General features: G+C 38.4%; 1 protein-coding gene across 5 annotated transcripts in view; it reads left to right on the plus strand.

The window, feature by feature from the left end:
• The first annotated feature begins 1,227 nt into the window (after window positions 1-1,227).
• LEKR1 (leucine, glutamate and lysine rich 1) overlaps window positions 1,228-15,043 on the plus strand; it is a 273,093-nt gene continuing 259,277 nt past the window's right edge. For all 5 annotated transcript variants that reach the window (XM_049709738.1, XM_049709737.1, XM_049709736.1 and 2 more), the window contains exons 1-5: window positions 1,228-4,897; window positions 5,884-6,032; window positions 6,504-6,720; window positions 9,690-9,779; window positions 13,913-13,952. In XM_049709738.1, the coding sequence (XP_049565695.1) occupies window positions 9,754-9,779; window positions 13,913-13,952 (66 nt within the window). In that variant the 5' untranslated portion in view covers window positions 1,228-4,897; window positions 5,884-6,032; window positions 6,504-6,720; window positions 9,690-9,753. The remainder of the gene's footprint in view (window positions 4,898-5,883; window positions 6,033-6,503; window positions 6,721-9,689; window positions 9,780-13,912; window positions 13,953-15,043) is intronic.

Consider the following 15,043-nt stretch of genomic DNA (forward strand, 5'->3'; position numbering starts at 1 on the left):
CGGAACCTGGGTAACATTTGGTAATAAAACCCGCTCAGACAGGATGTATTAAACGAACTGGGAACCAGAGCTGCTCTATCAGTAAGCAGTCGTTCCGGGGAAACTTTCCAACGAAAGCTTTACATTAAGAGGGCACACAGGTGCGGTTCGTGTGACATGCTATCACAGGAAGGAATCAGAGCAAGGACGGTGGCTTTGGGACGCAAATTTTGTGCACTCTGCGCAAGAATTAGTAACAGAGTTGTGATGCTGTGCAAACTGTCATTCCTCCTAGAAGCGTTCTTGCCAGTGTTTTATTTTAAAAGAAGAGGAGCCTGATTTTAATGACATAGTAACTGGAGAGCCCTCTATTACATGTTGACTCGAGAGTCCCAAGGACATTTAAAAGAAAAAAAAGTGACTTCACAGGACGCCATAATCCAAGTTCCTTCTCAAGATCATGTGCGGGAAAAATGTTTTTTTACTCAGATATCTGTTTATATAATTCAAATATTTGTTGATTTGTAGATAAATCAAGTTTGGAGAGAAAAACAAAAATATTAACACAAAGACAGTTTAACACACAAGACCACTCCAGTCGTCTAAGCTCTCAAAATTCCACATTAACTTATTTATTTAAAGTTTGATTTGGTGGATCTATGCATTTATTTATTTCCCTATTATTACCCTTGGGCCTGTGGTGCCTAGTTACACACACACTTGTTACACAAGTAACACACCATTATATAAGAGGGGCTTCTCCGGGGTTAGGATACCTATCATAAACTCCCAGAAAGCTCTTTCAGAAGACACATGTTCACCTCTCAATTTACCACATGTGGAAAGATAGCAAGATTCGCTGCTTAATTTTAAAATGTTCTCCCAGCTAACTCAGATTCTCACTTGTGTATGTAGGAACGTTTATTTTATCTGCCTAGCACTCTTCCTGTCTTCTGGGACAGAACTGCCCCTTCTCGGATTCTGCTTCTGCCTTACTCTTCTAGACATGTAATTAGAAAGGGAGGTGTCATCATGTGTGGCCTTGCCTCCCTGGTCACCACAATTGGTCAGGAGGCAGGTACCTGTCTCCTCCTGGCTTCAGTGATTTGGTCAAGGAATCGGTGTGTTACTCAAGGTGTGCTAAACAGTCATTTCCTGGCATTTTTCTAACTGGAGGTTGGGAATAGAAGCCCCTTTTCCTCTTGGTGTCAAAACTGGACTGTCAGCCACCACTGCCCTGCCACATGCAGACACTGTAAAAGAGAAAGGAACCAACTTTCAGTAAGTGGTAGATTCAAAGGGCTGAGACTTTCCATGACTTCTTAGAGTTCCAGAGTTCTCAAAGCAGTCCTGTTTCCTGCTTTCTTGAAGCTTGGTTATTTAGCGCTTCTGTTGATTCTGTGAGGTACCTTGATATTCTAACAGAATATACATTGATAGTAATCATTAACAAAATGTATATTTAGAATGCTGTGTGGAATACATTTTAAAAATTTATAACACTATTTGTAACTTGCTTTTTTTCATAGAAAAGAAGAATAGAATTCACTGGGACATTCATCACCAATAAACTACATCATCATTTTAAACAGCTGCACAATCTTCTTGTTTGATAAGTCAATTTATTTCATTTTGGTATTTCAGATTTTTAAACATTATAAACAAGACTCTGATGAACACTAAATATATGTGCTAATAACAAAGAACTCTCCCAGAAGCTTCCAGCAGCCTTCTCCTGGAAAATTGGGTCATAGGCCCATTCCTGATTTAAATAACTGGTAAAGGGGAAGTGGCCAGTAGAATTGACCTAATCTGAGCTCATTCCTGGAGTTGGGCTGATTCACGTGTGCTTAGGGGCGGAGGGAGGGGAGGGGAGGGTGATGAGGTCTGGATTCCTGAACAAAAGGAAGAAGGGGGAATCAGGTGTCCACTACAATAGTTTTGAACATTTCAAGGTGTTTAAAACATAATGTATTAAAATACATTAATTTTTTCACCCTAAAAGCAGTGTTTAAGAGTGCTAGTTGCTCTACACCATTGCAAACCAAGGCTACTATCATTACTTTAATCTTTTTTCACCTGTTTGATAGGGAATTCCCTGATGGTCCAGTGGTTAGGACTCTGCGCTTCCACTGCACGGGGCACAGGTTCCGGGAACTAAGATCCTGCATGGTGCAGCCAAAAAAAAAAAAAATTCAAATGTTTGATAGGTCTGATAATAATGTTTGATTTTAGTTCATAAGAAAATCTCTTTAAGATGATTCACAACTCCTTATTTAATGGTATTAAAATATTCTATTAATAGAGATATAACAAAATGACAGGAAAATTGCCCTAATTCGATTCTTATAAATTCCATAGCTACCTAAAATTATAGGTGCAGAATCATGAACTTCATCTCTATAAAAGCAGAATGAAATCACTTCTGCCAGTCACGTATCAAACATGTTAGGCTCTTAGGTGCTTCATTAGAATCTTATGAAAATCTCAGAAACAAGTAATAATTTCATTAAACAAGCAAGTTCTTTAAAAAGTTGTTTTTTAAATGCATAAGGCAGTTGTCTATGTTCGGTCTTTGAATTCATTAACATTTGTTATAGGCTAGATATTGGATGCTAAGGTTTAAAGAACTATCAGTGCCATATTTTTGAGCATCAAATGCATTACAAGAGTTTTAAGTCACTACCTTAGAGGTTTATTCTTTTTGTGTTTTTAAATATATTCATGAAAATAAGTCCTAGGGATGTAATGTTCAGCATCGTGACTGTATTGTATATTTGAAAGATGCTAAGAGAGTAGATCTTAAAAGCTCTCATCACATCTATGTGTGGTGATGGATGTTAACTAGACTTGTGATTATTTTACAATATAAACAAACATTGAATCATTCTTTTGGATACCTGGAACTAATATAATGTTATATGTCAGTTTTATCTCAATTAAAAATAAACATATTTGTTTGACAAATATTAAACTATATTTGGCACACAGTACATTTTTGGGTAAAGCTCTTACCAATAGTGAACAGGCCACAAAAGAATACATTTATGATCATCAAAAGTTTCACTGTTGAGCTTGACTTTTAATATTTGAAAGTAGATGTTTTATTGCTTTAAGGCCTAACTTGTCTCATTGGAAATTTTGTTCAATAATCATATTCTTAGGGCTAAAAAGAGTTCAGTACACAATTTATTTCTGCACAGATGACAAAACATTTGAACTCCTAGAGAGAAGCTCTATTTAAACATTGTGACCTTCATTTTATTAGGTACTCTAGTTTACACTGCACATGTGATGGATTCAAAAATATACAGAGTCTAAACCCACAAATAGTATTTTGTGTTCAAGCCACCTCTAGACCAGAGTTATTTGGGGTTCAAAATAGACAAAGCAGTTTTACAAAGGAGTCTAACTATTGATTAGCAGTTAAAAAAAAACAGAAAAGAAAATCCTATCCACATTTTGGTGGGAATAAAATGTGGTAAGTACAAAAAGCAGGTGGTCACTTGTAGCTTTTTTTTTTTTTTTAATGAAGCTGTATGGGAAAAGTTATGAAAAAAGTAAGTATAACACAAAGTTACATTTCCAGAATTAAATACTTCTTGGGTATTTACATGTGACATCCATAGCAGGCTGAGGTCCCGTGGATACTGGCTGGCTGGCAGAGTCAGCTAACCCAATACAGGAGTCCCAGGTGCTTCTGCTTACACTCATATTCGGTCCAAGTATACTTTAGTGCTCAAGTGTTGGGTCATGCCCTTGGCCACTTCCATCATTTGAGTGAGAGTAAACAATAAATAGGATCTGACTGAGTTATGTTTGGAAAGATTCTCCATAAATGAGACATTGTGTATGAAATGCCAGGAAAGAGCCCAGTAAATGTTAGCTTTTAAAAAATTCTGCACTTGCATTGGATGGAACCCAGAAATAGCAGTGAAAGCCATTGTTGCTTCCAATCTGGGAAGCCCGTCTGCAACGATTTTTTTCAAACTCTTGAGGATCTCAGTGTTGTGTTGTACTGTGTTCTGATTCACAGGATAAAAATAAAGTTGGGCTAACTGTAATTTTGTCATGCTCCCTTTGTACAGTTTTGAGCTCACTTTAAAATAAGCAATCTTGGGTAGACTTCCTGGTCTTTGTATCAGACTTGCAGACAAAGTACCTATTCTCCCAAATGCTTTTCATGTGGGCACAGGGAGAGGAGAGGAGGGGGCATAATATTACTTACCAGAATGAATGGGATGAATGACAATGCCTTGCTGGATAAATAGGTAAATTCAAATTCATAACAGAAGCATAGACACTGTGTTCTCACAAATGTTAATGCTACAACACAAAGGTGTGCGGACCATGTGGAAAGCCCTAGTTTATCACTTTACAGAGACTCTACTTCCAAAACTAGCGAGTATTTTTTTTTCCCCCCTGCTTTCAGGGGTCATTGACCCACAGGAGAAAAATAATAATAAAGGGTCACAGAAGGGGTTAAAAGGAACTCAATTTGGTTCTCACTGATAATTTTTAAAATATTTTTAAAAGTCACAATAAAAAGTGAAACTTACCTAGTTTAAAATTTAAGAAGAGGATAAAACAAAACTTTATTCAGTATGTCCAATGATGGAAATGCTTTAAATTCTGCTTCAGTTCCAGTATGGCCAGTAATGGGGTGGGGAAAAGGACCGGAAAAACAAAAGGGACAAGGAAAAAAAACCTGGAGAGGTAAAGGGAGAGACTGAGACCAAGCAAGAGTCAAGAAAAAACACCAACAATGGGAAGACGCTTTTTGGATTACTTTTTTTTTTTTTTAACTTTTTAAAAAACCTGTTTTGTAAAACCTGTTCCATCTTTATCTTTTTTTTTTTCCTTCCAGGCAAGGCTTTGCGGGGAATCCTGCTGCAGCACTAGGGAGCGAAAACAACAGGTTCTCTTGCTTGTTCCCTGCAGGGGTGGGGTGGAGGGGGTGTGGGGGGCGAGCTGGTTCCTTATATGGAGTGAGGGCAGGGGTGGGTCTGTGGTGTTCAGGAATACAACTTTTCGCTGCTACTCTTTTAACAAGGTCTGTTCTTCACAATTTATCAACTCTGTTTATCCTGTCAATTCTTACTGGGTCTACCAGTGTTCAGCAGAACTTTCTTTGATGATGAAAATGTTCTATATATGTGCTGTCTCATGTGGTAGTAACATGTGCCTACTGAGGACTTGAAATGTGGCCAGTGCAATAAAGGAATGGAATTTGAAATTTTATTTCATTTTAACCAAATTAAGTAGTCACATGTGCCTATCTTATTGGACAGTGTGAAGGTCTAAGGGACATTTACAGTGGAAGGAAAATCGGTCTCAGTGTCACTGTAGAGATGAATAAGCACAGGTGAAATGAGACCACACAATGAATTACAGCCTTGCAGCTGGATCTTCTCCCATCCTTAAAGTGTTTCCTTATCATATATACAAAGTACTCAATAAATATTATTAATGCTAATAATCATACAATAGCCAAACTAGCCTCAGAAGAGTGATCTTGCTTTAGGTGTGCAATTCCTGTTCTAGATAAAGCACTCCATGGATCTGGATGCTAAACCCCCTAACCTAAACCCCCATTGTTACAAAATGAGAACAATCCTACTTCATTGTCCCTCAAAGAAACATCCTGAGGATGAACAGCTCTGAAAGTTCTTTGCATTTCTCATAAACATGCTGTACTTGACCACTTCATTGGCTGTCCTCTGCTTCCCTTAACCCTCTCTTCCATCCTCTAATTATTGCTTATCTTTTCCAAATGAAGAAAGATGCTCTCTTTTAGGGAGTGGAAACAGAAAGTCACTGGTAGACGTTGGGGCAAAAATATCAATCAGGTTAAGTGTATTTTGTATTTTCTTTGTATTTACTCAACCTTATTTCATTCAATAGTAGTAAGTCTCTTACCCGGCTAGCAAGCTGCGAATGTTCTATTTCTTGGAAGAGCTGCATTTTGGACCTCATAAAATCCTCAAAGGAGAGACCTGCACTATGAACGAGTTCCCTGCATGGATTCAGTCACTGAGCATCACCCCAGCCTGGTATGCAGTTGCTTATTACGTAGTAGGTCATCCATAAACACTTTCTTTTGAACGAAGAAAGGAAAGTAAGTCACGTGTAAGGGTGGGCAGCCTTCTATAAATTGTGGACTAGCGGGTCTCAAGATATCTTTTGAACTAAGCCTTTCATCTTGACTACTTTTGGACTAGTATGAAAATTTTACTAACACCTTCCCAATTAACTTGCCCTCCCTGCAATGACTGAGACCAGAGCTTCCCTTTACACCCATGACCTCTACAGGCATCCCTCTTCTTTCCGCTTAAGAACAGTAATTGCCCACTGCTGCGTCAGCCACAAGGACTCTGGGGCCTGACGTGAGAGGTAGGCGGACTTTGGCCTCCACCTCAGCCAGCGTCTCTCCAACCCGCCGCACGGCTGGGAACGTCTCCGTCCCCCACTCCAGCCCGCCCTCCCCTGCCTCGCCCTTCTCACCCATTGCTTCCCTCTCACAGCCCCCAGCGTAAACCCAGCCCTTTCTCCGAGCCCCGCCACGAGATTTCCCGCCTCCGCGCAGCACTTGGGACCCCGGGCGGCGCCCGGGAGTCCCGCTTCTGCGTTGGGGAGCGGCGTGGGCGTGACGTCATCGCGCCCTGACGTCAGGCCGACGTACAGCACTGTGTCCTGGGAGACCGGGAAAGCCGTTTCGCACCCGGCAGAATTGAAGTCTAGGTGAGAGACAATGGAAGGTTTCCTTGAGCCCTGGGATGACCCGGTCCCCGGGCGCAGTTCCGGAGCGGAGGCGTGCTGGCTCCCGGGGAGAGGGCCGGAAAGCCGAGCCGTGGTCTCGCGCCTAGTGGATGGGCCCGGCGCCTAGCCTCTGACCCCAGCTGCAGCCCCTGTAGTGTCTCCGCAAGCCCGCCGGGCCCGACTCCCTCTTCTCCCTCTTCTCCCCGCGAGTGCGCGGCTCGGCCTCACCCCGCACCCTCCTCCTCCTCCTTCTCCTCTTCCTGCCACCGCAGGTCCCGATGGAACGGGGTTAGAAAGGGACAGATTTCAAAACCCTTGCAGCCGTTTTGGCTGGACTTGCAGTTGGTTTCTGTTTGGAAAATCCCGCCCCTTTAGAAAAGTCTTAGGACGTGAACTTACGCTTCACCTGACCCTGACCTACTCATCTGTGGGTGATTCACACCAAGGGAATAGTTCTTTAGGGAAGGGCCTGAGAGCTGAACGTGAGTTAATGGCCCAATGTGACACTGGTGTCAGGAAGGGAATCGGAAGTGAGCAGTCGGGGACGTGTCTGTATTTTTGACATCTGCCTCGTGATCCTGTCAGAGAGGTGGTTCACAAATACCTACGCGGCTGCTGCCGGTTATCACCTCACCCCCTGTCTAAGGGCAGTCTACAAAGTGTGTAATGTGAGAGAATAAAAGGGTCTCTTTTGATAAAAAATGTAAAACAGTGCAAGAGCAAATTAAAAATTAAAAAATTTCCCTCTTGCCTAAAGGGAAGGAGACCTCTCGCCTCCCTTTCTTGGGAAACCTCTTATTTGTGAGGGCTTCCTCTATTCCTTTAATATGTATGCACATATTTTAAAGACCCAGAATGTTCTTCTGGAGCAACTGGGAGCCATTTCTTTAAAATGTAAACATCAAGGAAGATAAGGCCCCTATCTCCATATTACCTTGAGAGTTTCGTACTTCTAGTAACCACCTGCTTTGTCATAGAGATATGTATTCCTTAGAACAAACGCTCTTAGCTAGCACAGGTGGCTACTTCAATTACCAGTTGAATTGAAAACAAACTATGAAAGAGAGTACAGCAAGCTGTGTTGAGGACAAGTTATCATTTATCTTGAGAACATTGTATGTAATGGAGTGTATCTGTTTGGCTGTATTAAAAAGAGTGGGATTTCCTTCTGTCTTTGTAATCTCATTAGCAGATTAGCTGTGCTGTGCATCACAGTCTAGTTAAATGCTTATTCAGTAATAAAATTGTTTTCTCTCTGCATCATGGAGAGATTTTCTGGATTGGCAGGATATTTTGTTTTTAATTTTTCCTCAATAATCAGACCTACCAATTTTTCCCACTCGGTATAATAAGGCCACAAAATTGGAATAGATTTAGAATAATGATACTGTTCAACTATACCTTGTTTATAGTGTCTCTAGATCCATGCTCTCAAATGAATTTATGCGTGAAATTTAAAAATGAGATTTAGTTGGTAATTTTAGGAAAAATTCTGCTCCCAGTAGAGTTTAATTAAGATGATGCCATCTTATTTTACTGATGGTGAGCCCATTGTAAAATGGCAGAAATGAGAATAATGAGCTTTCTGTGAGGAATGAGCTCTTGCCACATCACCATGACAGTCTGCCAAACATCAGATGATTATGTACTTGGCCATGTGGGCCTATGTTAACTACATCAGTTAACTTTACCCCCCATCCCCGCACGCAGAAACACATTATGTTGATGTCAGAAGACAGCCCATTAGCTATTTGTTTTAAACAGCAGCTCGTTAAAATGTGGAGCTCTGTGCTACCACAGGGGATGGGAAATCCTCTCTTCCACCAATACTCGCACAATTAAAAAAAATACTGCCTCTACAAGAATTTTTGTCAACTACGATTTTCCTGGCACCTTGCTATGTTGCTGGGGTTACTGTCTCTGATAAGAGTACTATGCCTCTTCAGTCTCTCTGTCAAAATCTTGTCCTGATCAAAAGTAAACCACCTCAGGTAGCCTTCACTAATTCCCTACTCCCATGAGAAAGATAAGACTTTTTTTTTCCTGAACTTCGAGATTTGTTCCTTGTCTACAACTCCTGGCCCTCAGGCCTTCTTTCCTGCTATGGAATTGTGCCTGTATCATCTTACTCTGCTGTCCCCCTTCACTACTCCTCTGTCTGTCTCTCTCTCTCTCTCTTTCTATATATACATATCTCTCACTCCTGAAACTGGACTGTCTATTCTTTCTCCACATTTGGGAAGGATTTAAAAAAAAGAACCCAAAGTGCCTCTTCATTCGTCTTGCGTGGTTTTATGAAAGTAGTGATAGAGTTTTGTATTGAATTGTTTCATTAGAAAATGAAAATCTACTAAAAGTAAAACATCTGCATAAAAATTATGTAAATGTCCATCTGTGGTAAAATTGGCACTTGGCTTCTCATGCTTTGATGACTCTTCTGTTCAGTGCCTGCATATCATACTTAACCTGATAACCCTAAATATCTTTTTCTGCACTTCATCATTTAAACCAGCATTCATGTCACAATTGCTTTTCTTATCTGCTGAACTAAAATTATTTAGATATTTTTTCTAGCAGCTTTTCAGAAAAAACCACTTTCTTTTAAATGAAATAAATCGATCCGTTTAAAATTTTGTTATCCTTATTCTGTATTTGCAAAGCAAATAACTAGTAGTAAACCACCACAGAAGTTACAATTAGACTATAAAGTTCCAAAGAGAGAAGGTATTATTTCTAATTCAGTAGTCTCTCTCAAGGTCTTTCCTGTTCTATTGGCCTCATAACTAACTGAAAAAAACCCATTTGTACCTTTTAACTTTGAGTTGATGAAACAAACATCTGTTGAAACAGTTATCACCATTGATCCCCAAATACTCCTAGGAATTTATTTCTTTTAATTTGAATTTTCTTCACATTGTTTTAATTCTGACTATCACCATCAATGTTTTTAGATTATTTTACTTCAGAGCTCCCTCAGTATATCTTGAGAAATTATGGATCGTCACATTCCCATGCATGCATTACCTGAAGAAATCCAAAAGGTATGATATTATGTTATTACAGCACAACATTAGGAGCATTTTAACAGATAATTCTAAAACATGGGAGAATGAATTCAGAGGTTTTATGTTTATTTTAGTCAGAGGATCTGCAGTGAATTGGTGGGGTGAGGAAGGGAATAATTGTAATGGTCAAAACTGTAGAATTCAATTCAGTGCAAAGAATGTTCAGCCTGTGAAAGAAGACAGATATATAATTCTGGCATGGTATTTGACCAGGTGTTTGTGGACCTCTTGTGAAAAGAGGGCTCCAGCAATGGCCAAATACTATATTTAGATATTTTTCTAGCAGCTTTTCAGAAAACAAACAAACAAAAACTAATTAAAAAAAAAAAAAACTGACATTAATGGGTCTGTTTAAAATTTAAGTGATATTTATTCTGTATTTGCAAAACAAATAATAAGTAGTAAACCACTACAGAAATTATAATTAGTTTGTAACTTTTTATGATGCAAAAATTTTTTTTTTTTTTTGATGCAAAAATTTTAAGTATGTCTCTCTATAAGGGTCTATTTCAGTTTCACCTTAATTCTTATTTTACCGTGTTTTAAGGCCTTACATAGACATCAACTCGTTTAATCTGGTTAACAATCAATTCTTTTTCACCGTTGCTATGCTACTTTCCTCCCCGTTAATTTATAGCTGTCCTCAGGCAAAAGCATTTCTCCCATGTTTAGTTTGGCAATGCATACATTGCTAACAGCATAATTAAAAATATATCTCTTTGAAACTGATTGACAAATTATGAATTAAAACCTCAAACCTTAACTGTCATTAATCATTCAGTTTTTAAAGTAAATCTATAGTCAGCTCTTAATTAATCACCAGTCGTTAGTTTTTAATTAAAAATTGCAGTCAGCTCTCAGATATGCTTTTATCCTTTGTGCATGTTGTTTTGGGCTGCCTGTTAACATTAATCATGCCATTGATTTAACTTGATGCTTACTTCTACTGCATGTTCTTTAGATTTATGTAAATGGCAATCTAGCAGGAACTGGAAGGGAAGTCCAGTTACTAGAAAAGACCTTTTAAACCATTGCATTTAATTTGCTTCACCTTTTAAGTATGAGAGAGTAAGCACAGAGGGAACTCAGCTCTGCTATGCTTACCTGAGAAATGGTGCCTAGATGTGTTTGAAGACATGGAGTGTCCTATCTCTCCCTCAACTCAGTTACTTCCGTGTACTAGCCTGTGTGGTAGAGATTAAAAGAAACAAAACAAAACCATCTGCAAGAAACAATACCCATACTCAGATACCAGTCATCTGTCAGGAAGCAGATATATAATGACATGAAAAAAAAAAAAACCTCTAAAAGATAGTGTTTGATTTAAATGTCACATAAGATAGTATCTTCTCTGAAAATGGAGAAGGTGGGGAGAGGAATCCCTGAGTATTAGGATGGTCAAGGGAGGATCTTTATGCAGGAGATAGAACTGGAATTGGCCCCTGAAAGCTAAATATTTCTAGAGACAGACAGGGAATAGGGCATTCTGGGCCTAGAGAACAAAAGCTTACTGGTGAGAAGAAACTGGCCAGGTTACAGAATGTTTAACAACATAAGTGTTTGAAATGCATGAAAGAGTATGTATTTATTTTAACAGAGTTTTTATGACTTGAAGAATGCATTTTTTTTTAATGTTTAAGTAAATTGTTTAAAAACGCTAAAACCAAGCATTTTATAAATATGGTTATATTCTTAAAGCTTGAATGGCAGGCAGCTGTCCATATAGTGCAGAGAGGTGAGGAGGCCAGGAGCAGCTCAGTTGCCTAGGGTCCTGGACAAGTGAGCTGATAGTAGCCCTTGGCCTGCTAAATGTTTAGAGTATAAAGTGCAGCTTTGCACTTTTTCAGACCTAAGTTAGATACATTTGTACAACAAATATTGATCAAGTGCCTATAATGTGCCAGACACTGTTTTGGGTACTTGATGATAAAGCAACCAAAAATATGTACATGCATCCCACAGCCTATTAAAGCTAAGTCTGAGCATGTCAGTTACTTGTTTTCCATAACTTCTTACCTATATTTGATTCCTCTAGATTGTCCGTAATATAACTGGTTAAATTGTCTAGTGATCAGCCAGTATATCTATTTAGTCAGCTTGCGTACATCATTCTATACACAATCATGTTAGATAGATATATAGCTTATAATAGTAATAGGAGTACTTCAGATTACAACCATTTCATTATTCAGATAAAACAAATCTTTGTGTTTCATAATGGCTTGGAAATTGTGCTACAGTTCTTTATTGGATAGAAAAAGACATGAGGTGGGTGGATCAGTGTACAGTGACAGAGAGGTCTTTCAAAGGCTTTTTTTTTCTTGTTCTTTTGTTAACTTTTTATGTTAGTTTTTATGCTGGCTATTCTTTCTAGAGAAGGCCCTGCTGTGTTTCCTTTTTTTCTGTGTGTAGTCAAGGAAGGTTAGTGTAGATATCAAGGAAGGGAAGGGAAGGGGAGTCTTTCCTCTTTATTTCTTTCTGTACTTTTGCTGTATGATATGGAAATGGGATGGTTGATGAAATACATGAAAGATATGTGATAAAGGAAATGAAAATGGCTGTACTACACTGTACTACTAATAGTAAAATAGGTAGCAGTAGAAAGAGTTGCAAGAAAAAGTAAATGTGTGTGTGTGGGGCAGGGGGAGATGGCCACCAAAGGAAAAGTGTGGAGAAGAATGCTGATGATGATAAGCTCTAGTTAGAGAGTCCATTGTCTGATTAGAAAGCGAAGATTGTTAAATCATGCCCCCCACTCCCTGCCCAGTCTCATCTTAGGGAAGAAAGAATAAGATAATCTTTTGACTATCACTCCCTAATCTTTTTGCTTTTTATCACAATTTCTGATTGAGCATAAAACATGTTTCAGGTTCCCATTTCCCCAAATGGCAGAAAATGTAAAACAGGCCCATGGGCTGGACGGCAAGACCATACTTATCCCCTTTGCTGCTAGACTCCACAGCTTACTTCTATATGTACTTAGATCATATCTGTAAATCTACTCTCTAGACTGAGCTGACTCCTACCTGTCTCTGACCTCCGATAAGCAGTAGCTTTGCTAGAATTTTCATCTAGCATTCTGAAAGCAGAATGTACCTGTAATGATAGTATAGTTCTGTGTTTGGGATTTTATTGCCACAGTTTAAAACTAAAACAACATTTATAGATCAGCAAAGTAATAATTCTATATCTCTTCCGCCCTTGAATGTCCACCTATCTCAGAGACATATGGACTCCTCTTTTTAGAAAAAAAGCAATGAATAACTTTCTTTTTTGCTGTTTTTGCTAGAAGACATACACAGAAGTCAGAACAACCTCAACAAATCAGTGGAAAAATCACTTATTTTGCAAAAGTAGAACTGACCTCTTTTTTTTTTAAATGGTGACAAAATGAGCACTTGTAATAGGATTTTAGCTTCAGGAGCTATTTATTACCACAGGACACAAAGTAAAATAAAGAGACCAGAGTTATTTATTTTACAAAACAGAAGTGACAGAGCAAGGGCTGGAGAGCACACTGTTCTTTCTGGGATAACAATCCCTTTCCCTACCAGTAACAGCTCATTTTGTCCTGTTTCAGTAAAGTAATCTTAGTACTTTGGAACTTTGAAATTTATTCAGAATAACAGTTTTATTTCCAAGCACAGATTGTCATTGCCAGAAAAAATAAACTTAATTTTCCAGGTCATTTTGGGCCACTGTGGCTAGGGTCAGATTTTGTGTTCAGTTAAAGTAGAGAAAAAAAGAGAAAACTGTCTTAGAAACATTAGTGCTAGCATCCTGGAAAAGTAGTGATGTGTGTTTGTGTGTGCAGGTATATGTGTTGTCTTTTTAAGCAATTGTGCTTTTGAAACTAATGACAAAAGAAACATAGGGGTGTCATGTATAATTTGTGTATGAAAACAACGTTTCTTAAAATTGCTCAATAAAATTTCTTTATGGATTAATCTCTGGTATTTTAGTCCCAGATTTGCATATATATATATATATATATATATATATATATATATATAGCCTTAAACCATTATCATTATTGTCAACATTATTTTTTTTTTTTCAGTGATACATATACATGTATCTATTCTTTTTCAAATTCTTTTCCCATTTAGGTTGTTACATAATACTGAGCAGAGTTCCCTGTGTTATACAGTAAGTCCTTGTTGTTATCCATTTTAAATATAGCAGTGTGTACATGTCAATCCCACACTCCCTAACTACCCCTTCCCCCTAACCTTCCCAACTGGTAACCAGAAGTTCTTCTCTAAGTCTGTGAGTCTGTGTTGTAAATAAGATAAGTTTGTATCATTTCTTTTTAGATTCTGCATATAACCGATACAAGATATCTCGCTTTCTCTGCCTGACTTACTTTACTCAGTATGACAATCCCTAGGTCCATCCATGTTGCTGCAAAGGGAATTATTTCATTGTTTTTAATGGCTGAATAATATTTCATTGTATATATGTACCATATCTTCTTTATCCATTCCTCTGTCAATGGACATTTAGGTTGCTTCCATGTCTTGGCTATTGTAAACAGTGCTTCAATGAACATTGGGGTGCGTGTATCCTTTAGAACCATGTTTTTCTCCATATATTTGCCCAGGAGTGGGATTGCAGGATCATATGGTAGCTCTATTTTTAGTTTTTTAAGGAACCTCCTTACTGTTCTCCATAGTGGTTGTACCAATTTACATTCCCACCAACAGTATAGGAGGGTTCCCTTTTCTCCACATCCTCTCCAGCATTTGTTGTTTGTGAATTTTTTGAAGATAGCCATTTTGACTGATGTGAGGGGATATCTCGTAGTTTTGATTTGCATTCCTCTAATAATTAGTGATGTTGAACATCTTTTCATGTGCTTCTTGGCCATCTGTATGTCTTCTTCAGAGAAATGTCTATTTAGGTCTTCTGCCCATTTTTTGATTGGGTTGTTTGTTTTGATGATATTAAGCTGCATGACCTGTTTGTAAATTTTGAAGACTAATCCCTTGTCAGTCACATCATTTGCAAATATTTTCTCCCGTTATGTGGGTTTTCTTTTTGTTTTGTTTATGATTTCCTTTGCTGTACAAAAGCTTTTGAGTTTAATTAGGTCCCATTTGTTTATTTTTATTTCCATTATTCTGGGAGATGGATTGAAAAAGATATTGCTGCAATTTATGTCAGAGAGTGTTCTGCCTATGTTCTCCTCTAAGAGTTTTATAATCTCCAGTCTCACATTTAGGTCTTTAAGCCATTTA

The sequence above is a fragment of the Orcinus orca genome, chromosome 5 (genome assembly GCF_937001465.1).
Source record: "Orcinus orca chromosome 5, mOrcOrc1.1, whole genome shotgun sequence".
Taxonomy (NCBI): domain Eukaryota; kingdom Metazoa; phylum Chordata; class Mammalia; order Artiodactyla; family Delphinidae; genus Orcinus; species Orcinus orca.